Consider the following 14764-nt stretch of genomic DNA (forward strand, 5'->3'; position numbering starts at 1 on the left):
GCTATAACACCACTGGACATACTATTGCATCGCTGCGATTTCACTACATTGCTTTGTATGGAAAATAATAAAATCGTTAATTAATTAATTTATGAATGGAAAATTAGGCATAAAGGTTTTTACTCTAAGCATTTTATAGCAGTTGTGAATTATTACATTATGAAGCACAGTGGTAATTGTTTTATTTTCAGATGGCTTATACTACATCTGTGACACAACATAAAGGAAAGAGAATATTAAGAAAACAACACTTCTCTTGTCCTCATTTTGCTTTCTTAATGTGCCAATATTTGAATCTTGGCAGACATACTGTTGTAGTGGATACACAATGTGCCACACAACAGCATTATCACACATGTAAATAACACAACCATTGTTGTGCAACCGCTGAACTTCTTGATGAAACAGTGAGCAGAAGAAACATGGTGTACACATTTATAAATGTTGGAAATGTCCTTCCTCCTTGTTATCATCAGTCTCTCAGTTTGTCCATACAAATACTCACAGCAGCTGAGTAACCTCCTTTCAGTACAGCACACTTAACACAGTTTTTAGAAAAATCTAATCCACTTGGTCATGGTAGTGTGTCATGAATCAGTATTTGTTGACTGGATGTTGTTTACACCCATGGAGATGCTCTGTTTGTCACTCAAAGTCTTGACAACTGTCGCAGCAGGAGACTGGAGCACCTTCCTCGAAAGCCGCATTCGTCCATCTGTGGGGTCCCTTCCGAAGTATTTGACCTGATGGCAGAATAGCAGTTAGAGACAGGCTGCCCAGAATGTAAACACATCAGGCAATTTAGAGGGTGAAACATACCTGTATCTGCTGCCCCACCTCTAAACCCAAAGCACTTGGATGTTTGATCTAAAGAGGAAAAATATAAAGCAGCAACTATTATGTAGTATTTGACTTTTGTCTTCTGTCTCCTTCTCAACAGATTTACAGAAGTTTACTGACCCGTTTGTGATCCAGCTGTGAGTTGTGCAGCAGGACAGCACTCATGTTGGGATAAAGTTTCACCATCACACCAATGTCCCTAAAACAGAGACCATTCTTTAAGACTACAAAAAGCTCTTCATTATAATTAGATTATTATGTTATTGATGAATAGTTTTCCCAATGTGGCTATGACTATATATACTATATAGTCTATATTCCTAATGATAAATAATGCACTGGATTACCGTAGTTTACCTTATTTCTGTGATGGTAGCAGTGTAGATGGCACCAAACTCCAGCTGCTGTTCTTGCTGTAAAACAAACAAATATACACACATATGTTTATGCACATAATGTGTATGTATCTAATAGCACTTAATTTCTATCATTTCATTCTGATATAAAGCACCTGCAGCAAAATGTACCTCCCGTTATACCACTACATTTCAAAAACAAATTGAAGAACTGTTTATTTACATCATCTTTGCAGATATCACCGATGAAGTCCTGGGCTTCATGCATGGCTCCAGGTGTTGGAGCGAACACAGAAAATGTTTCCTCATCCATCTGACTTATTGTCACACCTTAGTAAACAGAAGGGGGGGGGGGGAACAAGATACTTATATAGTAAAGCAGAGGTGCCTTTTTGATTCACTGAATTTTAATAAGTTGAACTAAACTTGAATATTACCTGTCTGAGCTTGGAGCCTGCGAAGGTTATAACCTCCTGGACCTACAAAGCGAGCTCGTCTGGACACAGGCACTTTCACATTTTCTGAGAACACAATGAAGCTCATAGTTTCAGTAACTCTGCCTTTAAAATATGCATTACTTGTGTGTATTCACCTACCAACAACAGGTCCATTCTCCTTCCTGCTTTGTCTGGGTTTTACTATGCACTTGTTCATGATGCCCAAGATTTCCCTCTTTGCCACTAAAACATGAGAATATTGAAACAATGGGCATCAAACCACCACAAACGTCCCTGATTTGTGTGAAATATTTAGCTTTGTACGTTACCTGTGGCCTGTTGGATCGCTTCCATGACGACCCGCAGAGGCAAACCGGGAATCTTCACGTCAGCCTGGAGGTTAAATCAAAGTAAAAAGGAAACTGAAATTAGAATAGATAAATAGGCCTAACAAACAATGCACATTCAGTATCATTGAGTGATCTTTGACCTTATAATCTAATCTAATCTCTAATACTTTACAAATCAAATCAAATTTACACCAACAGGTAATATAAAAAAAAGTTTTATTACCAGAATCAAAAATAAATCTTGTTATGGGTCATCAAATAAAGTACCTGTAAAGCAGTGATGCCTTTGTTTGTTCCAGCCACTTTAAAGTCCATGTCTCCAAGATAATCCTCTATTCCCTGTATTGAGAAATACTATTACTTACAGTATAAAATACATAATCATTATGTATAAGAATACATATTCAAACTGTCACAATTAAGCAGCAACATCAGCCAAAGACTGGATAATCGGACACCAACAGCTGCATTGTATGTACCAAAATATCTGTTAGCAATCTGTAGTCCTCTATATCAGCCGGTTTCTCTGGGTGGGGCTTAGAGATGAGGCCAATGGCTACACCTGCCACAGCAGAAGAAATGGGCACACCTGCCAACACAGATTTATACCGTAGATGAACATTTTAGTAAAATATATTATTATATCCCATCATGTAATTAGAACTAGTTAAGAAAATCCTATTTACTGGTAACCACCTCTAAAATAGTTGTGTCAATTTAGCTTTCACCTGCAGAAATGGCTAAATAAGTTTTTTTTTTTAAATTAAACAACTGTTAATCTGAAATAAAAAACCTAATATATATATAAAATATATTATATATTTCCCTTCTCTGTACCTGCATCCATAAGAGCAAGGCTGCCCCCACATGCTGAAGCCATGGAAGAGGATCCTAAGCAGGAGGTAAAAACATGGAAATAGACAGAGGTAGAAAAAAAGGAACACAACACAGTCAAATACTGGCAAGTGTCTGTGTGAGACTGCTGGCCAGTTCCTCACCATTTGACTCCAGCACCTCGGCTGTGACTCTGATTGTGAAAGGGAAGTCTTTAGGGATGACAGGTCTCAGAGCCTTCTCAGCCAGAGCTCCTGCAAAACACACACACGATAACACAAAAGGTTTTTATGGGAATGTGACTCTAGCAGATACTAAATATGTAAACACACCATGTCCGAGCTCTCTCCTGTTAAGGCCTCCCATCTTTCCAGTCTCATTGGTTGCATATGGAGGGAACTGAAATTAAAAGGAAAGGCAGATTTTAGGTTTATCTGATATTTAATAATATATGCAACCTTACAAATGTTTCACTCAGGATTTCACTCACTTCATAGTGAAGCATGAAGTTTTTGTCTTTGATTCCACTGCAGAAACAAATTAAGAGATCAGTGTAAATTGTCTTTAAATTTCTTTCAAATATGACAGAAGTACAGTTTCATGTTATCCTGTCTAATAACATGAAACTGCACTTCTCTGTCATAAATATCAGAACACCTGTGCAAAGACCAACAGCCTTTTGCATTGTACATTAATTAACAGTAATAATAAAAAGATGTGTGTGATCGTTCTACCTCAAGGCTGTAGTGATAATATCTGTTTTGATACTGGATTCAAGGGAGTCAAATGTGATGCTGCACAGCACCTACAAGAAGGAGGGGACAATGCGGACAATGTTACAACACTGTAACCTTATATACGACTTCTTTACGGCTATGACATTGATTGTCAGTTTTACAAAATTTTTTAGTGGTCTTCACCTGTGTCTGTCCTCTCTGAAACAAAGCTGAGCCATGGAGTGGTTTAAATAGGTCCACCTCGCAGGAAATGTTCCTTAAAGATGTCAGCTCCCGCCCATCACACCTGAAAACACAGACGAAAACTTTGTTTGCACCATTTTAAAAACTCAAATTGAGCATTGCAAGAATATACATTCACTACAGTCCATGCTTACCTCCTGTACTCATTGAGCACTAAATTGCGGAATATTTCTTTGCAGACAGTGTTGAAGGATTCAATAACCTCAAAGGGTTCAGCCTGAGGGAATGTTTCTAAACACAGAAGGCAACAATTGATAAGGTGATTGAATTCAAATGATAAAAAGTTAAATCTCTAATTAGTGAGTTAGCTAAGCTTGAAATCTTACCTTTCAAGTTTTCTTCAGCTTCTAGTCGAATTTTGTTGATTGCTTCATCTCTTGAAATCTTGAAAACAAGATAATGAGGTTTGATAATAAAGGTAAATGGTAATATCAATAAAAAATTAACGTGACAGAGGAAAAATGTAAATTCAACAACAGACAACAGATTAGATATGTTGACGATCACAGGACAGGAGAAAGCTAAGAAACAGTTAACTGTTTGTAAATATAACACACACCTTATCATGAGTGTAATCAGTGAAAACAGCATAGATCCTCTCAGAGGACAATCTAAAATAAAAATAACAAGGAAACAACCAGGTCATTATTCACATCCACCAAAATGCCCCTTATTTTTGAGAAGTAAAGCTGAGGTAGTAATAAAAAAAAAGTTCTCTCTGGTCTTACCTACGGACATGTTCCACCATGCCAGCCGGGGCAGAGAACATCTTGATTGGGGTGCGTTTGGTGACTTTGTGTTCTCGCACAAGTTGTTGGATGGCCAGTATGATCTGCTGGGTGTGTTTGACTCCCACCTTCACCGCATGACAGAAGTCTTGCTGCAGCACATTTTCAGCTGATGCCTCAATCATCACTGGAGGACACAGAGTTAAACAAGTCAGGCCAAATAGTAAAGTAATAGTAAAGTGATGCATTCTAAGAACAATTGTGGTGAACACATCAATGGCTTACAGCGTAACAGAGCTCTGCTCACTAGCTAATGATCCCATACGACACATTTGATAGTATGTTTGCCAACTTACCCACTTGACTGCTGGGAGCTCCTGCCACAACCAGGTTAAGAGTGCTGGAAGCCATTTCTGCCCTAGTGGGGTTAACCAGCATTTCTCCATCCACCATGCCCACACGGACAGCACCTGTTAAACATGCAAAAACACAGGTAGGCTGGAGGCAGGCAAATTATTTTTACAAAAATAACCCCAAAACAAACAGAAACTAAATAAACAAGTGATGAAGGGCCAATAACTCAAGTGTTATTATAAATATTCCTCACCGATGGGTCCATTCCAGGGGATGTCCGACAAGGCTAGAGCAGCAGAAGCTTTAGTGACAGAAAATAAGGTTTCAGGAAAACATCCAAAAACAGTATGCTCTGTGTAAACATGGATGACTGAGATTGTACCTGCATTGATTGCCAGCACATCTGGATCGTTGACACCATCAACTGCCAGCAGGTTACAAAGGACCTACCGGATGAAAAGAAGACAGGCTGAACACGTCTTCATTCCGAAAGGAAATGAATGATATTATGGTGAAAAGTGTGCCCAACTGAACTGACCTGAGTGTCATAAAAGTAACCAGCAGGAAAAAGCGGTCTTATCGATCGGTCTGAGAAAAAAGGAGAGAATTAGAGCGATAACAAAACAAAGATGTGTTACAAGTCAAGGATGACACGCTCTTATCAGCTCACCAATGAGTCTGCTGGTCAGGATCTCGTTGTCTGTGCTGCTCATCTCTCGCCTCAGATAGTTGGTGGGGATTCGACCTGCAGCGGCAGCTTTCTGTCTGTAGTCCACCTGTCAAAACATATGGATACTTATTCAAGAGAAACATTTCTCCTTGTCAGCTGACTCTAAAAGACCTATTTGGAAAGCACACAGATGTAACAAAACAAAAACGATGGAGAACATACCACGAGTGGCATGAACTGAGATGGAGAAGGTTTGGTTTTGCTCACAGCCGTCACCATCACAGAGGTATTTCCAAGCTACAGGCAGAGGAACAGATACAAGAAACAAGAAATACCAGCTTATTTCTTTTAATAGACATACAACAAGAGGTTTGCATTATTATCTAGTTTTCCTAGATGTTCTTTTTGGAGGTAAACATTGTAATTTATATTCCTAGAAAATCCACATGTAATGATGCTATCACAAATGTAGTTCTGGACTAATAATCTAAGAATGTTTACTAAAGAATTATAAACTATATATAAAGCACCAACAACAAACCCACAGTGACAGGAAAAACAGGTGTTGTACATAATATTACATTACTTAATATTTTTTACCTTTTGTTCTACCGAATACATTGCTATCTACATCATTTAGCAAAAAGGTTTGGTTTGATTTGAGAGAAAAGTAATATGACCAATAAGTGCAAAAATGTTAGTGACTCTCTGTTGATGAAATATTAGTATATATAGTACCTGTACTACAGCAGCTCCATCAGCAAATCTGGCAAACCTTCCTGTAGAGATTTCAAGTTTCCTACAACAAGAGCATTAACATTTCTGAGATTCATGCACACTAAAAATAGGACTGTGTTCCTTTACACTTGTCTGTTCCTAATTTACACAGATGAGAGTGTAAGCTTGTATTTTCACAGTGGACACTGAAACGTTTGCAATCATATACTCTCCCTTCACAGTTATGTGAATGGACAAGAGAAACGAAACTCACTTTTCTCCAAGGTCCACTCCAACTTTCCGTGCCTTTGCGTGGCTGCTGTAAACACTCTGGTGACATAAACGCACCTGTAGGCGGGCGAAAGAGCGCCCGAGCCGCAGCAAATACATCATATCTGAGGAACACGACCCAAACAAGAGAAATAACGGCGTACAGTCACAGTCCTCTACAGTTTAGACACACGCGTAAGGGGGCTTCCATGACAGTACGTCATACGTAAGGAATTACGTATTGAAGTCGCGCCCTCTGATTGGTCTGACAAGGGTAAGGTGCGTAACATTAAAAGCGTCCTACCAGTCGCTATTGAAACGTTCCTATTTTTGTATTCTAAAAATTATTCATCCGTGTCAGGAACTGTGGAGAAATGTTTAATAATTGAAACAAAGTATATGAATATATTCTGGGAAAATATTTATTTATTTTAGATATGGTATTTGTTTAAATTTGTTCTAATTTTTAAAAAATAATGTGAAAATGACTCTACTCTTTTTTCATATTATACATTTTCAATGATAAGTGTGCAGATGTTTAATTACAGTATCTTTATAGGTTTGTTTTAAAATTATTATACAATACAAATTTTCACCGCTAGATGTCAGAATTGCAAAGATAATGTTTGATTAGACAAACCAGACTGATCAATAGATGCCCTTTTGAGATTCTGAGAAAAAAATATTAATAGTTTGCTTGGCTCAATCATACAGGACAATTTGTCAGCATACAAACAGTTGTAACATAGTCTCATGTGTTTCACAGTGTGAGATATGCATAATGAAAAGTTGCCTTTGCTCATGCATGCCGTGTTGCTGTTGTTAACATTGAAATGTTACTAAAACACATCTGTCTCAAACATCTGTCAGTGATCTTGTGTGCAGATCAGACACTCAGTTTAGAAGTTAGTTTATCAGCAAACAGCCCCCCCAGTCACTCAGTAAGCCAGCTCCCTAACAGTGGGGCGGCAGCAGTTGTTATGGTAACAGATGAGCATTAACAGCATCTCTGACACTCTCTGGATTAGTTTCATCGCGCACACACACAGAGATACTCACACACACAGCAACTAATTGCAGGGGAGAATAGCAGTACCATTTACACTCACTGAAACATACAAGTACACATTCCCATTATCACCACTGTTTCTGCTATCGTCTTGTTTCCATGGCTCCAGGACACACTGAGCTCTCATTAATACCAAGCAGAGCTATGGACTATTAAGTTGTAATGGACCAGTCAGTGGTTTGTGCTGGACCAAAACCGCTCCATGGAGGATGCTGTGCTGCTTTGTAGGCTACTGATGAGACTTTACTCTTCTAAATGTAAATGTCCATTGACTGGCATAGAAATTGATTATTTGTCAATTGTCAATGTGCATCAATCCATTCCTTAACCTTCATGTTACAGAGGTCTCTGTGACCCTTTGAGCAATTTGAACTGTGCACTGTTAAGAAGCAAGACGACTATAGAATGTGGTTGTAGCTGACAATGCATGGGTGACATTAAAAAGGAATGCATGTGTGTCTCTGTTATTTCAGGACTCAAGAGGTATAAGGGATTTTGTGATTTTCATGTGGTGGTCTTTCAGGAGGCAAGATCTCTGCCACACACACACACACATGAACACACACATGTAGAATCCACAGGATTTTGTATGTGGGTGAGATCTGAGGGGTTTTTTTCTGGGTCTCTGTCAAACAGACAAGGGTTTAAAGGGAGATTATCCCTCATCCTAAATATCCAGTGACAGCTCCACTGAACAGAGCAGAGTTTTCTCTCATGTAAAACTGGAACCCATGTTTATTATAACACCTATTTGTATATTTGAATAAAAGTTTTCTTATTTAAATGCATTTAATTTCTTGACGTTAAACAAATCTCAGCATTTCTTTTTGTCAATAGGACACAAGTAATTGATCTGACTGACATGGATATGAAGAAAACACAGTTAGACAGGTGGAGACTTGAGCTGGTCAAGCACAATCTTCCTTGTCATAAGCATGATAATTACATTATGCCCCATGCAAGGCTCCTTGAACAAAGCAGGGCAGCAACAACCAGAGGCCTATCACAATGGTACATTGATAAAAAATATACAAATGTATAGCTGTAAATGTATTAGCTCAGGAATTGTTGTAGTTGAGGTGTTAAGATATACCTGCAACTAACTACTTAATTCAAAGAGTATACTTACAGCTCCTATGTCAACATGTAGAATCTTTACTACAATATTATGAAGGATTTTTGTACTAATGTGAAATTAAACCTTTGTTTGATCTCTGATCTGTGCATTCCTAAAATATTGACTCCCTGAAAAGCCTCAGTGATTTAAAGCCTGAGGTCTGGACTCTAGAGAGAGAATACCTAATGGTCTCAACCCTTTAATGCACATTAATTAGCCATTAAGTCTCATCTTGACAGTATCAGACTCTGCTGTACTCATGCTAAATGATCTGCATACAGCAACAAAAACAGACTACAACCAAATTCACCATCTTGGTAAACCGAGGGAAAATCATATCATAATGTATGCTGTATTTAGATGGGCACATCTTATCTTATTTCATCTTAGATTTATATTTTGCAGGAGATTTGCAGTGAGGTTTGGGACACATGCCTTTACTCCCCCCGCTAAGGTTCTGCTATTAGAGTTTGCTGGTACCACAGGGATCTTAATCATTTAAACTCGAGGCTTTGAGCATTGATTTCCCATGGCAGGAAACAAACAGAGACAGAGTGGACACTCAGGGTGACCTCCATTGTTGAGCCAGAGACCAGACTTTTAAATTGTTTTGGCAGGAGTGTTCAATGATTTGTGTGCTGTTGTTTTTTTTTTTGTCCCATTGAACAAATACTATTGTGTGTTCGATGGTCATATTTTCACGTTTGTGGCTTATTTAAATCTGAATGTTCATCAAAAATACTTAATTTTAAATACATTTCATTATAGAATCTTCAGTTACCTGGTCTCATTTATAGCAAAATATTTCAACGACTACAGATCAACTAGTCATTCATTACCCACCAAGCCTGCTGACTTGATAAATAATTAATCACAGAAATAAACAACGCTTAGGTTATCTTTTACACAACATGTGTGGCCTGTTGTTCACTCAACTCAACTCAACTGTCTTTTATCCTGTTGAATTAGTCACATTACATTTGGGGGAGGTCATTGGAGGTTATATGTTACTTGAATAGAGAGAGAATTCTGTGCAGCATTAGTCAGCTCACAGTCAATGCTTTTATGGCTGCATTACATGAGCAGCCGTCCAAATCAAAATGTTTGTGGTGACTGGTAAATTCCTGTGAAATAACTAACAGGAAACTGCAGCCATCTTAGAGACTGCTGTCTCATAGTCAGTGAATATTTTAATCCAAAATTCCAACTGCACACCGTATCCTCTGTCACTCAGCATTTCAATGTATTTGTTGGGTTTCCGCTTTGTAATCTTGCCTCTTTCATTAGTGGCTGTATTGCTGCTCTGGTTCTGAGTCATCCAGTGGATGTGGAGGGCTCATATGTAACAACAAAAAACAACAACAACAACAAAAATTCTTCAAAGCATCATGAATAATAGATACTTTTTAATACATTCCAGCTTAACGAATCCCACACAAATGCAAATAAATGCTAACACACAATTACAAACCAGCTGAGCTATAGAAAATGACATGATGTCTACTCCTCCATAATAAGTGAGCAGTATGTGTTTAGGCTGCTGTGCGGGGAAGCAGGCGCTACACGAGTATCAAAAGGTTTTCATTATCTGCGTCAGGGTTTGCTGTTTGTCTGCTGAGGTGACAGGGTTAGTAGAAATGTGTGTGGGTCGCCTCACAAAAAGATCTGAAGACGTTTGCGTGGAGCAAAATCCCTCTTCTCACATAACCAATACCGATAAGATAAAGGAAGTTGAGTTGTCAATTTGAGCTTTGTGATCAAAGGGAGGAGGACAGTTCCAATCAAATGTGGTTAGTTTCTGTTTGTTTACATAAGAGATTTAAATGTATTTGTTCACATAAAGGCTGTTTTCACTTGTTTTGAGGAAGCTGTTGTATTGCAGGTACAGTTACATATAGAAAACAAACAGTTGATATCATTAGGCTACCACTGAATGACAGAATTGGATAAAGCTGTGATGGTTTACAGTCTACATTTTATTTTCAAGAAGCTGCTCTCCTTGGTTTAACCATCTGATGTGCACTCACCTGGCTCATATCCCAAAAACATGTTTTGCTTGAAACAAGACACGGCAGGTCTAGTCAGGATCCATGTCATTATTCCAAATGTGAACATTTCCTCTAAAACATGCGCCTTATACATTTTAGGAGAACATAGATAATCTATTCATTCTTGCTGGGTTCCTGAGAGGTGAGGCAGGTCCCCAGTTCCCAAATCACTGATTGTATTTTAATTGTCTATTTGGCCTGCTCCCTATTCACAGCGTCAGAGCCATTCATCAAATGTTGATTAGGTGTCTCTGACCACTACGGTAAATGAATGTAGGTCCGGGCTTATCTTTCATTAGCTTGCTGCTGATGTAGTAAAAAAACACTGTGTGTGTAGAATAACTGGTGAAATGCTCAGAGCTGTTTGATTTAATACATCAGCAAGTTATTATCACTGTTATATTTTGGCTTAGAAACCACACAACCACATGACTATTCCATTGTTTTTATGCATTAAATATGTGTGTTGTTCTGCTTAGATAAATCATCCCGAGTGTGACCCCTGTACACAATACTGTGCATTTACATTAGTCTCTTTGTGTACCCAGCAGGTGTCAGTAGCCTACATGATTTGACATATGTGTGCTTTACGTGTATAAAGAATGTGCATCAATCATTAGTTGCTTTTAACCTGTCATTAATTTGAACTAGAAGCAATATTCAATATGCATATAGAATAATTAAAACAACAAAGTATTGTAGTTTCATTATTTATTTTTTTCCCAGAATGTTATTCTTGTAATTTAAACTGCACTGCATAATTAAATGTTTCCAAGAAACATTCCCGAAGAACTGCGGTCAGAAAAGGATGCTCTGGTTAATGCCCTACTTTTCCTTCAGAGGAGAGGAGGCGGAGGGAGATGCAGCGGAGAGGGAGGCGGTGCTATGTGTCCTCCAGTCACTCCTGTGCTCAGTAGTGTGCGGCTTTTGAAAGGAGCCAAGCACCGGGAGAGGAGTCACCGACATGAAATGACTTTTTTTTTTAAATGTGAGGCGTCAGCCATCCCTTTCATAACCAGGATTTAAAGCTCTGGATTTTTTTTATATTGGATATTTTCGTTTATTTTTCGGATTTTTTCCATAAACCGTACCTGGCACAGTTCTCATGTAGTCTCGGTTTTGCAGACAGAAAGCCCAGCTGAATTACAGACTACAATCTAAGTAAGTGTCTTTAGCAGAAGATGTGATTTCCCGGCCTTGCTGTGAAGCCAGGCCCCGTCGTTGGCATCTGAAACAGCTGGCTCGTGTCGAGAAGAAGAAGACTGTGGATTAACGTCTCCTTTCCCCCTCTCGGACGTCCTTTAATGGTCAACATGAGCGTCGATTTAATTGTATTGGAGTCTTAAACAACACATATAGTCATTTTGATATTGTTTCCATATCTGCGGAAATAAACGGCGCCGGGGAAATATGGAAAGCGAGGTTTTCACCCCTTTGCTGGAGCAGTTCATGCTCACGCCTCTGGTCTGCTGGGTAAGATCCCTAATTAACTATTCAAATGTGTCACTAATCAATCACCCCATGCTCTTCTTTGAAGTGTGCATTGATTATCTTAACACCTATTTTACATTGTTCTATTCATTTTCAGGTGAAGACAGTCGGCCAGAAGACCGTGAGTGACGGCACCAAATTATCGGAATACATTGAATTAGTGGATGGGATTTACCTGAACGAGATGATGCTGGAGATGTGAGTGATTTCACACATTTAGAAATCTATGTCTCCCCCTGCTGCTTTGGCAACTATATTGTAAAAAGATCAGACAAATGAGGGCATAGGAACCGTACAGTATCCATGCAATGTGCTCAGTGTACAGTGTATAGGTGTGGAGGAGGGTGATACTCAGCCTGGGGCTTTTTGTGGGGTCATCCCCACATGAGCAAATTAAGCAACTGCAGCCTCTGTCCAGCACTTGAAATTGTCTGCTGAAGTGAATGTAGGCTACGCACAAAGGGACTTTGTATTGGGGGCAGTGACTGGTTGCACTGTCATATATCTCTGCAGACAGTTATTGTTAAGAATAGTCTCTTTGAGTTGTGCAGATTAGCTGCAGTCATCCTAGGCGCATGGGTGCAGCATACTCCACCGTTACTTCCAGTTGCTCTTGTTTTGTTTCCAGTACACTGTCATCTGCAGCAGACTGGAAGAAGAACACCCCGCCCCTGGAAGCTGCAGCACGTTTTCCTGCTGTGCCGTAGATTAAACTAGAAATAGAAGCCTTAAAGCTTTGCAGCACTGAATCTGGATGTGAATTTAGCAGCAGTGCACACATTCACATTTTGTTGTCTTCCTGACCTCTTGATGCTGAAAGATATTGGAGGAGGCAGAGGCAATACATGTCAAAACGTCCTGTCTTTCCAGTCACCTACAAATATATATATATATATAGCATGGCAGGAGACAGCTTTCCATTCCTTTGTCTGGCTCCAGGGTGTTACTTCCCGCTTGCGGGACAATTTTTCACATTTTCCGCTAATGCTATACTTCACACTGTCAGCATGTATCCTACTGCTTGTCTGCATCTCAACAGTTAGCTTGAAAGACTTGTGTGGATCAGTGGAAACTGGTCTTCCATGCAGATCTATCAGTGCAGATTTTATTTTAGGTAACCCGTGTGAGTTGTTTTAGAAGGATTACAGAGAAGCTGCATTGCATGAGGAGCTGCTTAATCAGACTGTTTCTTCTTCTGTCCTTGACCTCTTACTGCTCTATCAGTCCTAGCTGACTGTCTTTCCCATGCTTGTTTCCCTCTTCCTGATCCTCCAGGATGTTTCTACTGAAAGCTGTGCTGTAGGTTCAGTTGAACAGGGCTGTCCTTCCTTTTAGACACATAGGCTCTTTGAAATAGTCAGCATTATTTTCAGTGCATTTTCCCCTGTGGGACACAATATAGTGGAAGGTAGACTGGAAGGATATGAGGGGTAAGGGTTGGAGGATGAAGAGACTGAAGTGTATTTGCCACAAATCATAAAATTACAAATCTTGACATGATAGATGCAAAGACACGGCAACTGTGTTACACCTTTTTGAATCATGTGATGTTCCTCATCCATACATTTTAAGATGTAGGTGTTTGGCTGCTCAGTGGGATTTATGTCTGCAAATAAATGGAATGAGTTGGAATGGGAATGTTGTGTAGCTGCTGTGCAGTGCTCCTGTAGAGAGCAGCCTGCGTTGAGCTAAAATGAACTGTGACTGGCTTAGTGATCGCCTGACAGGATGTCAGGGATTGCCAGTCACAGCCAGCTCTGTGTGTTTTTATGTTTATGTGTGTGCGTTTTCTGCAGGGCTTCTGTGCCTGTGTGGGTCTGTGTGTGTGTGTAACTGTGGATGCTTTTTTTGTTGTTGGTACGTTTGGTTTTTGGACTGAGGCAGCTGTTGGTAGTCATCTTGTTCAGCCAGCCTCCCACACAAAAGGGCTACAGTGTTGGTCAGATCTAATGTTTCTAAGACTACTCTTTGTCTGCTTGTCTGCTTTACCAGCAATGTGTTCTTGCTGCTGCATAAACCTATGAATGGTGCCGTTGATCAAACATTGACTTGAGTTTATTCAGTGTCAGAAAATCAGGGAAAATTAGTTGAAACGGCACATGGCTGCTTAGTAACGCTTCCCTCCCCTCTCAGTGTTTCCCCTACCACTATATTAGGGGGGCACCCCCAAGAAGGTCAAGTCAATTTTATTTCATTTTATTTTCTATATAGTGACCAATCACAACTAGCGACTGCTGTTTAGATGAAAAAAAAAACACACAGGAGTAGAAGGAAGCAGATGTAGAAAGGGGAATTCATCAAATGGGCTGCAATTATGTCCTGTGCACATACCTGCAGTGGTAATATGTAGATTCAAAGAAACTTGACCTTTTTTATAGTTTAACTGGTAATATCAGCAGCTGCTATAAAAGCTGTAGTGTTTTTCTGTCTTTGAATGTCTCTATCCAGCACAAAGCTACAGGCATGGCAGCAGTTGTCGTCAGGGCAGCATGTGAGAGCGAGA

General features: G+C 39.5%; 2 protein-coding genes across 7 annotated transcripts in view; one reads left to right on the top strand and one right to left on the bottom strand.

Annotated features, from left to right (window-relative positions):
- Window positions 1–165: 165 nt before the first annotated feature.
- Window positions 166–6659, bottom strand: pnpt1 (polyribonucleotide nucleotidyltransferase 1). Its single transcript, XM_028422990.1, has 28 exons — window positions 6541–6659; window positions 6288–6348; window positions 5772–5846; window positions 5550–5655; window positions 5418–5467; window positions 5262–5325; window positions 5133–5180; window positions 4882–4995; window positions 4526–4712; window positions 4357–4408; window positions 4124–4181; window positions 3932–4028; window positions 3738–3840; window positions 3552–3622; window positions 3308–3344; window positions 3150–3216; window positions 2982–3071; window positions 2821–2874; window positions 2463–2572; window positions 2251–2322; window positions 1963–2026; window positions 1793–1876; window positions 1634–1717; window positions 1420–1526; window positions 1198–1253; window positions 961–1039; window positions 820–867; window positions 166–743 (listed from the first exon to the last, which is right to left on the bottom strand). The coding sequence occupies exons 1-28, from the start codon at window positions 6657–6659 to the stop codon at window positions 588–590; spliced, it is 2313 nt and encodes a 770-aa protein (XP_028278791.1). The 3' UTR covers window positions 166–587.
- Window positions 6660–11699: 5040 nt separating this feature from the next.
- Window positions 11700–14764, top strand: part of ccdc88ab (coiled-coil domain containing 88Ab) — a 48166-nt gene continuing 45101 nt past the window's right edge. For all 6 annotated transcript variants that reach the window (XM_028422960.1, XM_028422965.1, XM_028422966.1 and 3 more), the window contains exons 1-2: window positions 11700–12243; window positions 12359–12459. In XM_028422960.1, the coding sequence (XP_028278761.1) occupies window positions 12181–12243; window positions 12359–12459 (164 nt within the window). In that variant the 5' untranslated portion in view covers window positions 11700–12180. The remainder of the gene's footprint in view (window positions 12244–12358; window positions 12460–14764) is intronic.

This window comes from Parambassis ranga, chromosome 15 (assembly GCF_900634625.1).
Source record: "Parambassis ranga chromosome 15, fParRan2.1, whole genome shotgun sequence".
Taxonomy (NCBI): domain Eukaryota; kingdom Metazoa; phylum Chordata; class Actinopteri; family Ambassidae; genus Parambassis; species Parambassis ranga.

Excerpts from the sequence above, each read along its gene's own strand:
- pnpt1 (XM_028422990.1), bottom strand. The coding sequence starts at position 6,659 with ATGATGTATTTGCTGCGGCTCGGGCGCTCTTTCGCCCGCCTACAGGTG. Across the intron at positions 2,027-2,250 it reads AAGGCATCACTGCTTTACAG|GCTGACGTGAAGATTCCCGG; the intron begins GTACTTTATTTG and ends TTTAACCTCCAG. Across the intron at positions 1,718-1,792 it reads GGAGAATGGACCTGTTGTTG|AAAATGTGAAAGTGCCTGTG; the intron begins GTAGGTGAATAC and ends TTGTGTTCTCAG.